At 42.7% G+C, this 12,786-nt stretch overlaps 1 protein-coding gene across 1 annotated transcript in view; it reads right to left on the reverse strand.

Annotated features, from left to right (window-relative positions):
* LOC144512611 (nck-associated protein 5-like) overlaps nt 1-12,786 on the reverse strand; it is a 122,241-nt gene that overhangs the window by 76,317 nt on the left and 33,138 nt on the right. The window contains exon 3 of the mRNA XM_078243421.1: nt 6,729-6,802. Within this exon, the coding sequence (XP_078099547.1) occupies nt 6,729-6,802 (74 nt within the window). The remainder of the gene's footprint in view (nt 1-6,728; nt 6,803-12,786) is intronic.

Raw genomic sequence — 12,786 nt, forward strand, 5'->3', positions numbered from 1 at the left:
TGTCAGTGGTATCCTCTATCTCACACCAGTGCTGCTACTGTTAGTTGTAGTTAAATTAACACCACATTTTTACAATCACAGAAGCCTGCTGTTTCCTGTCACGAGGAGGTCCTTGCTTTATCTATTTTCCCATTAGCATTTACTCATTTCACTGCTCGCAGAAGAAACAGTTCCATCCTCCTATTTAGGGCCATAAAGTGGAGTTGGTAGTATATCATTTATTTATATAAATGATGTTATCTGAAACTCGATGTGGTAGTAGTTTAGTGATGTTTTAATGCAATACTTTCATCAAGACACCAATTAGCCGTGTTTCCATTTAATTGTCAAGGGAATTTTAAGCAAACTTTTGAAATGACGCCAAACACAAATGCGAATTAGGTGCGCTTCCATCAACATGGCTGTAATTTGCTAGCCTGGAAATCCAGACCCAAATCCGAAATATTAAGGGTCTGGCATTGAGTAATGAAAATGGCCCAACTCGAGGGGCGGCACCAAGCATGCGTTTGAAAATCCCACTGAACGCAATTGGATAACACTACGACCAATCACAACAATACACGGGGTGACGTATCCAGAGCCCCATACGCTTAGCTACCAGCGGAGCTAACTGGTAGATTAAACTGTCGTCATCTGTTTAGCTCTCCTCTGGCCCGCCTACATCAGATACACCGATGTGATTGGTGCAGCTCGGCTACAAGGGCATAGTTAATGAGCATCATTACTCAATGCCAGAGTGACTCGCTGAGCAAATTCAAATTGTGCTCTCGCGAGAACTCTGGATTTCCAGGGTAGTAATTTGCATCAGTCTCAGTAAACGGAGTAGAAGTAGTACACGTTGCCAACTGGAAACAAAACGAGTTACCTTGGCCATCTAACCCATCTACCCATCCAAGAGAAACACGGAGAGGGGTCTTCGGGAATTTTGTTCAATTGGGCAAGTTTTTATTGTTCTTTCATGTATTGTTTCATGCTGTCCAGAGACAAAGACATGTTTTGGGATAATGGCAAGACACCGACAGTGGATACTGCTGGGAGTTAAATGTTCTTTACGTCGGAAGTCATTCAGTAAATCCATTTCCATATCCTATTTAACGCATCAACACTTGAAGGCAAAAACCACCTCAAGAGAGCATAAAAAAATATATTTTACCGTTTTCATACAGCCTTTCTGATGCGAAAAATATGTGAATGGAAACACGGCTATTGAAGCCTTGTTTTAGGCCATAAAGCAACCAAGCTGACTTCCCCCAAAATCAGACTTGGTAGTACACACAATGTAAAATGCAATGTACTGACCAATCGATGTACATGACAATGATCTACAATACCTAACGTCTCAAAACGTGGTAACATTTTTATATATTAAAAAGGAAAAAAGAAATCTTAAAATCTTTCCAAACAATTGAAAATCCACCACCTAGTGGGATTCCCAATGCACTCCAATGATTCTTTTTTTTACATGTTCTTTTCTTAAAATCTGTGGTCATATATCCAGGACTATTTTCTACTGCAGTGATGTATTGGGTCTTGAATTCTTGAATCAAAATGCACCATGTGAAGTTATCCCACTCACACTGGTGTATTTCTTTCATCTACTTAAAGAAACGTCAGTTTTTTAAATCATCACTTCATCACTCATAGGACTCACCCTTTTTATGACTGAAATGTTGTGAATTTGACACATTTTCACCTCTTCCTGTTTCCTCAGATAGATGAGAGGATGTTTTCTAAAGAGCCCTGAGCCAGAGGTAAATAGCATGGATGCAACCACTGTGACTTCCACCAGCCAAAACCACACAGGATCTTTCAACAATCCGAACCACACAGGATCTATTGCTCCTCTTATCTAAATGTGAGGATGTTTTCCAAAACTATTTGCAGCAGACATTAGTCAAAATAACTACACAATTTCAGGAGTACAAAAAGGAGTCATGGCACATTCTCCAAAAGCTGATCTTGATGAAAAAAAAATCTTTTCATTGCACAAAGGAAAGACAAACTCAACCCAAGTGTATAGACCTGAATATTCATGTCTGTTCGTACAAATGACAAAGCCAGAGTGACTGGAAATCAGAAGGAAAATGTATTATTTGGAAACAATGCTTAATAAAAGTGCTTTTCTTACAGAACAAAACATTCAAATTAGTGTCTGAGAACTCACTTAGACAAACAGTGGTAATTAGCCATTATGCAAGACTCCGCTCTTAAACACAGCTAATTGCTTCGAGGAATGCAGATAATACCCCATTCAATCCAAATGCCAAGAATACATGTCACAAGTCCTATAAAACACTGCATATCCATGTTGTGAAACCAGTAACAAAAATTGTTGATTGCAACAGCATAACTGCGGGAAAAGGTTAGATCCATTATGCTAAGTATAGATTTATTTTCTGAATAAATGCAGCTGCTTAGCTTTATACTTAACCTTGAATGCTCCAGCAAAGAAACACGGAGGCTTATGGTGAGCGATATGTGGAAAAGGAGGCAATGCAGGGGAGACAGGCGTAGCATATCACTGCTTAAGCACTCTTGCCAAGTGTGCATGGGAATGCAGCTATGAAACAACCTTGAGGGAGCATCAGTAAAAGGCTTCATTAACCCATTCGATTAACCTCTTCCTCTCATAAGCTCCATAAAACTGATGTATTTATTTTAGCCGGGCCCGGACTTTGCGCATGAATCAGGGCTGGAACGCTTGGCGTTTAAAGGACTCGGGAGACCAGTGTGTCCAAAGCCAGACCTACTTAGTGAATCGTCGCCGAGATAAACAAGCAAATATTAACTTGTGTCGCAGGGCAGCAGCAGTGTCACCTCCTTAACTAATTGCTTCAGGGAGTTCATCATCATGTTTACTCCTCACTGACTCATAAAAAAAGAGAAGGGAAAAACACCCACCGATTTTTTCAAAAGCTCCGTTTACCAAATTCCAGCAGTGCCTGAAGGTTTCTGATGAAGGTTTCACAGATTGATTTACTTACCCACTGACGGCTCCTTTGAGATATTTTAGAGTCTGGACTCCTGGGTAGTAAAGTGACCTCTAATGGATGGATAAGGCCAAGTCATTCACTTCAGAGGGCACACAAATATACTTTGGGAGTGTATTAGATCTCTTTGGAGCTTAGTATGATCAAATTATTGCATTAGACCGGTCAACTTATCCAATTAAAGTTGTAAAATGCATGGCTCCCGCCCAAGCGAGACGGCAGATCCTTGGGGCGTTGGAGGGTTTGCGGGAGGCTGAACCCTATCCACCTCCTCATCGACAGAACAGGCCTCGCCACATAATTCAGCTGAGGATTACAGCCTTTCATATCGCTCAGACCGCCGGCAGCACACAGGCGTCTTTGAGGCCAGATATGCCTTGTAGTAACATCAGCAAGGTCCAGATTTGTAAAGCTGTTTCCCAGCTTCGTGCTCCTGTGGTCTTTTACTCTGGTGTGTATATACACATACTTGTTTTTCTCTCTCACTTAACCTCCCATCCTCATAAGGATAAGGACATTTTTTCTTACATTAGTGTCCCCTAAATAACACATTTAAGGAAAAACATTTTACAAACTATACTTTAAAAAAAAACATTTTCAGTCAGTTTTTGATTATGCTTTTAAATCCAAAATCTCAAATCCAACAATGTCTGAACAGGCAAGAACTGTTGAGCAGTTACAGGAAAAAGCTGGTCACTTTTCAATTCAAACCACAAGCAAATTCACTTACACAAAAAAAGTCCTATTACCTCTAATCCCTCAGCTAAGCGCACATCTGATCTGACCTCCACTTTCTATATGTGCCGTCTTCGAAGCTCCATTGCTCTATGAACATGACAAATAGTTTATTGATCGGCAGATGTCGTAGCTAATGTCCTTTTGGCTTGGGCTGCAGCTGCAGCCGCCAGCTCCACGCAACCTGTCCTAAGCTCCGTTGATCTCCAGCTGAGTCCCCTGCGTCCCCCCTCCACACCTCCCAGTCGCTCTGGGCAGGGGCCCCCTGCCTGCTGGCCGGCCACCCTCCTCATCCCTCCCTGTCCCTCCATGTCCTCCAAGGTGTTGAAAGGGTCACAGACAAACACCATCTGCTCCGGCAGGCAGAAAACGGCAGGTGAGGCCAGCTTCGGGCCATGTGACCTGATACTGGCCACGCTCTACCCACAAAAAAAAAAAAAACAAGGTCAGAAGAAGATTCAGGGGAAAAACAAACCGTGACAAATCAAGAGTGGGAAAATGAATGGAAGCAGAGATAGAGCGGGGGAAAAAAAATCTAATCTACATTGTTTTAATCCACGGTGAAGATTACACAGTCACAGTGCCTTGACACAGCAGCTTGTCAGAAAGAGGTCATGCAAACTCACTCCCCGCCCGTCATGCTTTTTAACACTGCAGAACATCCATATGTCTCTCCTACACATGTCTGTCACTCAGCAGAAGTCTTTAATACAGGTTTCCATCTAATTTACAACTGCCAGCATTTCAAGGCCACCATTAATGATACTGTAAAGCTTAGAAAAGACATTTGATCATATTTAATGACTGCAAACAAATGCTGAATGACTGGAAACCCCGGGTCAGTGTCCTACTGTACGCTGCATCTACTGTTGCCAAATTTCGATTTGCTCCATCTGATGTTGACACTGTGCCGCGGAGCTTTTGTTTCCGTCTGTCAAGGACGTGGTCGCATTGAATAGAGGGAGCAGGAAAGGCTGGCCAGCATCCCACTGGGGTTTTGTGCTTCATCGAGCAATGATGCTGCGACTAAAGCGTGAGGGACTGTGTGTGAGTGTCTGTGTGTGCATTGGGCTTTAGGATGTTGAGGATGCAGCAGATGCTTTTGACATAGTCAAAAAACAAGCTGAAAACTCTCTTTAGTTCATGTATTTGTGTAATCAAAAATCTCTCCGTTGTTAAACGCTGGCAGCCTGTAGGCTTGAAATGTGGCTCAAAGGTTAGATATTTCGTAGAGCATTCCTTTAAGACTCAGAGACTAAGAGGGAAAAAATACTAACCACAGCAAAGAAGAAAGTCCTGCATGTTCATCTGACGCAACGACAAGGAAATTTGAAATACTTACTCAAAAAAGTAGTCCGGTTTAAAAAGAAGTCATGATTGTCAAATCTGTGTACTTCACCAGTGTGAAACTACCCCATAGTATGTTACAATGAGAGACATGAATGCAGTGGGTCATTGGGTCATGAGGTAGGGATGCGGAGAACCAGAGGAATGTAAGGGCTTCTCTTTCTCCTATTGACGGATTGATGGGCCCCATATTCTGAGGGGTGGAGGGAGACATCTATTGCGTCGTGAGATGCTGCTTAATAAGGGCAAAGAGGCGTTTTTTTGAGTTGCGGTCTATGTTTTAGCTGAACAAAAGCCTTTTGTGAAGTCATTTATCACTGTCGACACTCTGAATTGACCGACACTGGAAAATAAATTAGTACAAATCCTGCCTGGTGGTATGTTGTTTCTAAAAAAAATAAAAAATAAAAAAAATAAAAAACTGTTTCTAAATCAAAGCACAAGCTGAATATGTAGTGGTGTATACAATGATGGTTGCATCTCAACTGTGCAAAAGTCATACTTTCCAGCGTATCCTGTGGAAGACAAAAATGAAGCACTGGTGCTCAATGGAAGCTGACATTGTATTCATTTTCTGGCACTTGCCCTCAGCACTAACCAGCATGTGATGTACTCTTATCTTATCCTCAGTTTAAAAGGACGCACTTCATATGGCAAATCTTACTTTAAGTTTGAAGTAACTTTACACCAGACATCTTCTCTCTGGGTGGAAATAAATCCAGCTTTAGTGTGACATATTCTCAATATTCTGAGGTCTACAAGGCAGAGGCACTAAACCTTACATCAAACTTTTGTATTAATGTCTGTAATATTAGGGCATGCATTTTACTGCCGATAGTGGGTAAGAAGGCCACTCCAATCAATTGGAGTCATTACAAGTTCATGGCTTTGAAACCACTTGGTCCGCTGGCCCAAACACAGGTCAGTCCCCACACAGACATTTCACAGACATTTTGGTCTTTCTAAGTGGCCATTAGGTCACTCCGGGTGTCACTAAAGATGAATCCCCTGTCTTATAAAGAGGGGTGGGGATGACATAGATGGGAGGGTCATTCCTTTACACATCACTTCCTTTATTAAGGGGCTGCCCTGGCCTAGTAAAGGGGATGGTCAGTGGCCATTCATCCAAACAAGCCACCTACCCTGAGACCCCTATACCCCTGTGTCCAACCCCCAGCCCCTCTCTGCTCACTCAGGGGGAAAATTACTTTGAGCCGGGGGAATACAGCTCCATTGAGATGGAGAGAGGGTTGTACAAAAGAGGGTAAAGTTTAAAAAATTGTCTATTTTGTGTATGGGGGCAGTGCATCGCTGGAAGGGCTAGGACGATAGCAGCATGGAGGGGACAAGGTCATTAGATTGGCATCTCCATAAGCTCTTCATTCCCATTGTCAGGGCAAATCTGCTCCATAGGACCTCCATGAGAAATGCCCCCAGTCAACCCCACACTGGGACCAGAGTCTCCCCTTTGTCTGCCACTTTCTAGTGTGCTTCCAACACAAAAAAAGCATTTCTCAAGAACAGCTCACAAAGCTTGTCTAGAGCTCAAAACCAAACAACATTGTTCTGCTGCCTGTGGTCGGGAATGGATTGCAGGCAGCTGCTGATATCCTTCGGCCATAAAACATCTGCCAGAAAATGTTAAGAACCTCTTACCTTCGGACATTTCGACGCTCCTCCTCAAGCTGTTTCAGAAGCTCGTCAATGCATTTGTTGGCGTCCATGTATTCCTGCCAGAAAGAGACGAGAAAAGCCAAAAGTAAACAATGGAGTCAGTGTGCAAACACTCATACAGGTTAATTGGAAACACGGGTAGATTCGATCAAGGTCTTCATCCTAAACATTATCAACTGAGAGGCTGATGCATGAGATGCTGTAAAAAGGTTTTCATAGAAACAGCGAAACAGAACAGAAGTACTTTTGAAAAGGTGCGATTAATCAGTTTAGTCTCTCTTTCTCTCTGTGTGTAACTCCAGAAGCACCTCCTGGTAACTTTTAACGGCTGGCCCAGAAGCGAGCCCAGCTGTGTCATGTCAGCTGGGAATAGCTCACACTCACAAAACGTGCACTACAGAGTTACAGCACGGACAAAATGAGCTAAGACTAAGAGCAAAATGGAAAAAACAGATGTCAGGATTTCTTGGCTACAGCCTAATGATTTGCCTCTAAGTGGTCCGACTACATAAAGCAGAAGGGGGAAGTGCAACTGTAAGAAATATCCACATAGGCACCATACTTCAACCATCTGGGTTTTTCACCTACAGTACATAACACAGCCAGTTGTGACTTGACGCTGTCAGATCAGTGTGGTCTAAGTTTCAGACTAATTAATTAGATGTTAGCTTGACAGCTCATGACGTATCTCCTGGGTAAACCGTTATCTCAGTGGGACAGATGCTCTCCATTGATTTCGAGACAGTCTGGTCATGTGCTCGCAGAGTGTAATCGAATAATGGTGATTCCCATGAAGAGGTCACTCGGTCAGGAATCTCAGTCAAGGAGGAAAAAGTAGTATCTGTGAGACATTTTTTGTGTGCACTCTGTTCAGACCAGAAAGTAACCTCCTCTCTCTCCGTTTTTTTAAATTGCCTGCCCTTGAAAATCTATTTTTCTTTGCCGTTGTTGTAATCTCGGTTATCTAGTTAGTCACTAGAAAAACATAAAGCCCATCGGAAAAACACAAACAGATTCTTTTGAAAAAGAACTTCTGAAACTGCATTAAAAATCGAAAAACAAACACTGTGCCTGCAGCAACTTTTCGGAGGACCCCTGTTGTGATTCCTTGGAATTGAAACATCAGCATGTGAACAAAAAGCAGTGAGGTCTATATGGAAATGCGACTTTTGGAACAATAAGACGTATCAAAACAATGCATATTTCTGGGGAATTTCTGTGATTCGGGTGGATAAAAACAGCCTCTCAATAAAAAAATTATACAGGTTTACTCTGTATCTAAGCCTTTAAGCCTTTAACACAGCTGCAGAACTTTTAATGATTTGCCTGAGGACAGATTCAGACCTCCATGTGACCCACCTGACCAGACTTAAAGTACGCCTGCTATCACTGCGTGGGCTTTTTTTAACCTGTGGCCTTGAGAGTAAACTTGCATTAGTCCAGATGTTCAGAAGCACAAGCTGCTAGTCTAAATACAGTCGGCGCAGTCGTTTTGTCTCCCCACTCGTCCTGGGGTGCCGCTCTCCCACTGCTTCTTCTCAAGCAATCATCGCACTTAATCTCACATCGGAGTCCGCCACTCAAAGACACCCGTTACCACCAGCTTGCCCCGCAATGCCAGCAGAACATGGCAAAGGCCCAGGCTTCATGTTGAGTTGCACGTCGAGGGCACTCTGGGTGACCATTAGGCAAATAGGGCCGACGCCAAAGCACAAAAACAGATCGATGCTTGACAGCGTGGTGCCACATTTTGCAATTTCTGTCAAACTTTCTACGATTGAAAAAAAAAAAAAAAAAGACAACAAAATAACCCCTTATATCATCATCATCAATTTAACTTAACCAGTGTGACAAATCTTACGTTTGGAAAGCAACCAATTTCAGTGTTAAAAAACAGTGCCCCAAAGCCATCTGCTAGTGTCAGAGTGCCACAGCACGCCGCCGGAATGCCACTCACACCAGAGCTTGAAAGCAATTAGCCCTCAGCTAAGTTCCCAAAGTAAAATGTACTGTTGGCTCCAACAGCAGTTAATCAATAGCAAAACCCGAGGCAAATGATCTTGCTTTTGTCGCTCTTTTGAATTTGTCCTAATGTCTTGGTAGATGGGATGAAGCGGGTCGCTGTGAAATACGTTTTGCAGAATGTCTTCCAAATATCAGAAACAATGGTGTTCTGTAGTAACAGCAAGGCCTTGTGCATTATGAATTATAGCATCTTTTATTCTCACTCTGCCATCTTGTCAAGAAAAACGTGTGACTTTTTTTTTTCTCTCTCAAGCAGACAAAAATAAAACTGTCTGGGGTAAAACGTCTGTCTCTGAAACACCATTAGCAACACGATCCCATAATGACTATGGCTGCTGCACAAAGGGGAACCTTCTTCGCGAAAGCCCCATGTCAGGGGAAATATTTACAGGCCACATCAAACGTGAGGTAAAGCTGCCTAAGTCTGTGTTGTCATCGCGTAGACCTCTCATAATGACAGGGCACTGAAATAATCCGCAGCGCACATGAAGGAATGCAGAGAATGCGGCGTGCTTGTTGTCATGTGAAATAGGAGGGTATTTAAAGCGGAGATTTAAAGCATGACTCATGTATGCAATGCCGCGTGTTATATCTTCAGCCAGGCATTATTTCTGACGGTTTTACGGCGTGAGTGAAAGCTGCACTGTTCCCACGAGGCCCAGGTGCTCATGTATAGACTGAAAAAAAAACATTGAATTTACTGACGTGAGACTTTATCGGAGGCATGTTTCTCAGGTCCAGTGCTCTCTCGCAACTCACAGTACAGCCCAACAATTCCGTACAGTGGTTAAAACGTTCTAAGAGCTGTAAGCTCATAAGGAATGCGTAATCACCTCCAAAATATACTTAATCATAAAGAGACAAACTGACAGAATAGACCTTCAGGAGACTTTGTGGTGCATAAAGTTAACTTGAGTGGGCTTTTGATCGACTACTACATGTCATTTTTATATTAAATTGATGTTTCTTAAATTCAGGACCTGGTGGATTTGATTTCCAATAATTGTAATTTTTCAGGGTGCATAAATGTCTAAAACTATACAAGTTTAAATCTCGATACACACGAAATCTCTGGAAGTTATTCTTTATTTGTATTTGTCCTACGCTCTACCAGCTCCGTAAATACACTTTTTTTGCCTCTGAAATTGTATGTGCTATTTTTAGGTGTATAAACAATATAGAGTTTTGCTGTTATGATGTGAGCAGGTGCTAAGCTCGGGTTAACCTGGCAGGTAATGGGTTTGCTGATGTTGCTGCTCTATGACCGCAGCTTCTCACTGATGTTCATCCGGCCGCGTTTACTCATGTGTGTGAGAGCGACAGATAAGGAGATGCTCGGTAGCTGCCGAGGGAAGAGCCTCCCCGCTTCGTGCGCACGGCTCAAGTCCCACATCCAGAACCCTCCAACTGCTCGTGTGCCATTATGAAATTTTAAAATATGAGCGCCATCCCTCAATGCTTTGGCACTGAGGAGCAGGGAGGGGGAAAATAAAAAAATAAAAAAAACACACTTGTGCTAAAATCCACACAGACAGACATACTGACTGGTCCAGATTTTTCAGTAATAAAACATCAGATGAATTATTCATCCATATGAGGCTCGCTAGCACGCTTTGCTCTTTCACACATTCTTGAAGATTAAGAGGGATAGAATCGCATCCTAGACAAGCGTCTGGTTCTTATATAGGCTTCTTTGGAGTTGACTGGAAAAAAACAAATAAACCTTAAGCTAGATAAAACTCTGACCTAGTTGCTGCCGAGGTCAGGGTGCGTTCCTTGAAGTCCTAGCTACGATGAGTTCCCACCACCTTGATGTGTCTACAGATCAGAGGCTGAGGCTGGCGTTACAGATAAGACACCTTATAGAGGAGTGCAGCCCCTGCAGTGACCTCTGGGGATAAGACTCTGCCAAAGCAAGGGTCACAACCTCTATCCCTCAACCTCTCTCTGCTTGCCACAAATTCTGCACATACTGATGACATGCCAGCATGACCTCTGGGACTGTATACCAACTGCAACCCCTGAGCTGCAGGTTTGACTAGTGGGCACAGTGGAGCTCCCACATGGACTACTGCAAGTCAAACGTTATGCTAACAGAAAGTAAGGATTCCTTTCTGGGTGTATGTCTGTCTATGGCACACTTGAGAATGAATTAGGACAGTGACTTTTCAAGGTGTTGGAGATATATAACCTCTGATACGGCCGTTAGTCTTGGCCTCCTTCCAAAGATACGACTGGATTTGCAGCCAAATACTCCTGCCATCCAATACTATAATATAATAGTTTGTGTGTACATCGTTTGCAAAGATGTAAACCAAGCAAATTCAATCAGCATCAATGAAAACGTATTCTAATATAATTTCAAATGGCTGTGATCCTATCGTTGCGAGGTAATGAACTAATCAGTATGACTAATGGCCTCTGTGTGCAGATTTCTAGAAACCTGCCTCTGCGTGTAGCAGGTCTCTGCATATCAGCCAGCCTTGGTTAAATTCATTAGTCTTATCAGCATGTTCTGAGGCTCTGCGCTGATGATCCTTCACTCCGAGGTCGTTACTCACATCTCAAAGACCTGGTGTCATACTATCAGCCCAGCCATCGAGCTCTCATATCCTCAGAGCCTGATAACTCAGCCGATAGCCCTGCTTTTTATCAGGGGAGAGAGCAGCTACTCAGGTTAATACGTGTGGTTTTTCCAATTGGTGAAAAAGATACCGAGATCTGTGGGCCGTCAGCTTGATCTGTAAAGTATGGGATGTCAGGGATGGAGGTGATCCTGGATGTTTTTATCACGCTGCTGACTGTTTCATCTATCACAATGATTTAATGGATTCATTAAGTAAATTGTTGATTGATTAAAAGGTTGCCAAACCGAACCACAATCGTTTCCCAAGAGTTACCTAACCCTAATTATACCCACACTTAAAATCCTTAAGGTTTCAGTCCTGGTTGATATGGCAACACCACTGATCCACTGAATAAAACGGATCTGCTGACAGTGTCTTTGTTTTGCATATGCATTTACTAATCACAGTGATAAATACATTGTCTTTCATGTAGCTGCTTCACAACAAAAGCCACATTTTGTTTCACCAGCTGAATGCTTTTGTGTTAGCAGTATCTTAATAATACAGATCTGACACAGTCTAAAGAGAGTGAAGTAAACAATGAAGTCGATCTTGAACAGCAACACTGGATTTCTTGTGAATTCCTCATGTGTGAAGTTAAATCCAGCACTGGAATGGCAGACTCCGCCATAAACAATTAAGCTACTATATAGAGAGGCGATTGCACAAAAATGCTGGCAATAGTATAAAAACTGGCATCTGATTTCATGAAAATCTCCAGGATAACTTTAAATATGTTTTAGCAGCCTAACCCAAACCATATCTCACCATAGTTTATTTGCCATAACCACAATCTTTCTGTAGATTTTGTGGAAAGGCATTCAACGTAACCCAGGGTTTTGCAGAATCATTATCGCCGCATCATCTCTCAATTAATCTACCAATCTATTATGATGAAGACTAACAAATAATCAAATCAGGCTCTGACGACCTTACAGTTAATGAACTGTAAATGAATTAATGATGCTGAAACTGAGCTGAGCACCATTCAGCCCAACTGTACCCAAACCCTCAATGACTTTGAAGCTGTGGAGGCTCACACAGTAGCCTTATTGAGTCGAGGACATTCGTGTAACAAATGCCTCCAGTGAGCAGGATATTCTTCATCTGCCTACCTGCCCCAAATGGAGGAGTGTCGGGGAATATGGATTACTTGAGATACAAAAGGGAGCCTGTTCATCATCTAGGGTGAGTTTCAGCAGTTTGGGTTATCTGATGTTCTTCCTCCAGCAGCACCTACGGCCGGGCCCAGCCCAAACATCAACACCTCGACACTGTCAGGAATCCAAATCCCCGCAGATTATCTTTCCAAACATTAAGATACGTCTAATGCTCAAATAACCCTGCGTCTGTTTGGGCTCCTCCTCTGCTCTTTGGGTTTGACAGAG

Source organism: Sander vitreus, chromosome 24 (assembly GCF_031162955.1).
Source record: "Sander vitreus isolate 19-12246 chromosome 24, sanVit1, whole genome shotgun sequence".
Taxonomy (NCBI): domain Eukaryota; kingdom Metazoa; phylum Chordata; class Actinopteri; order Perciformes; family Percidae; genus Sander; species Sander vitreus.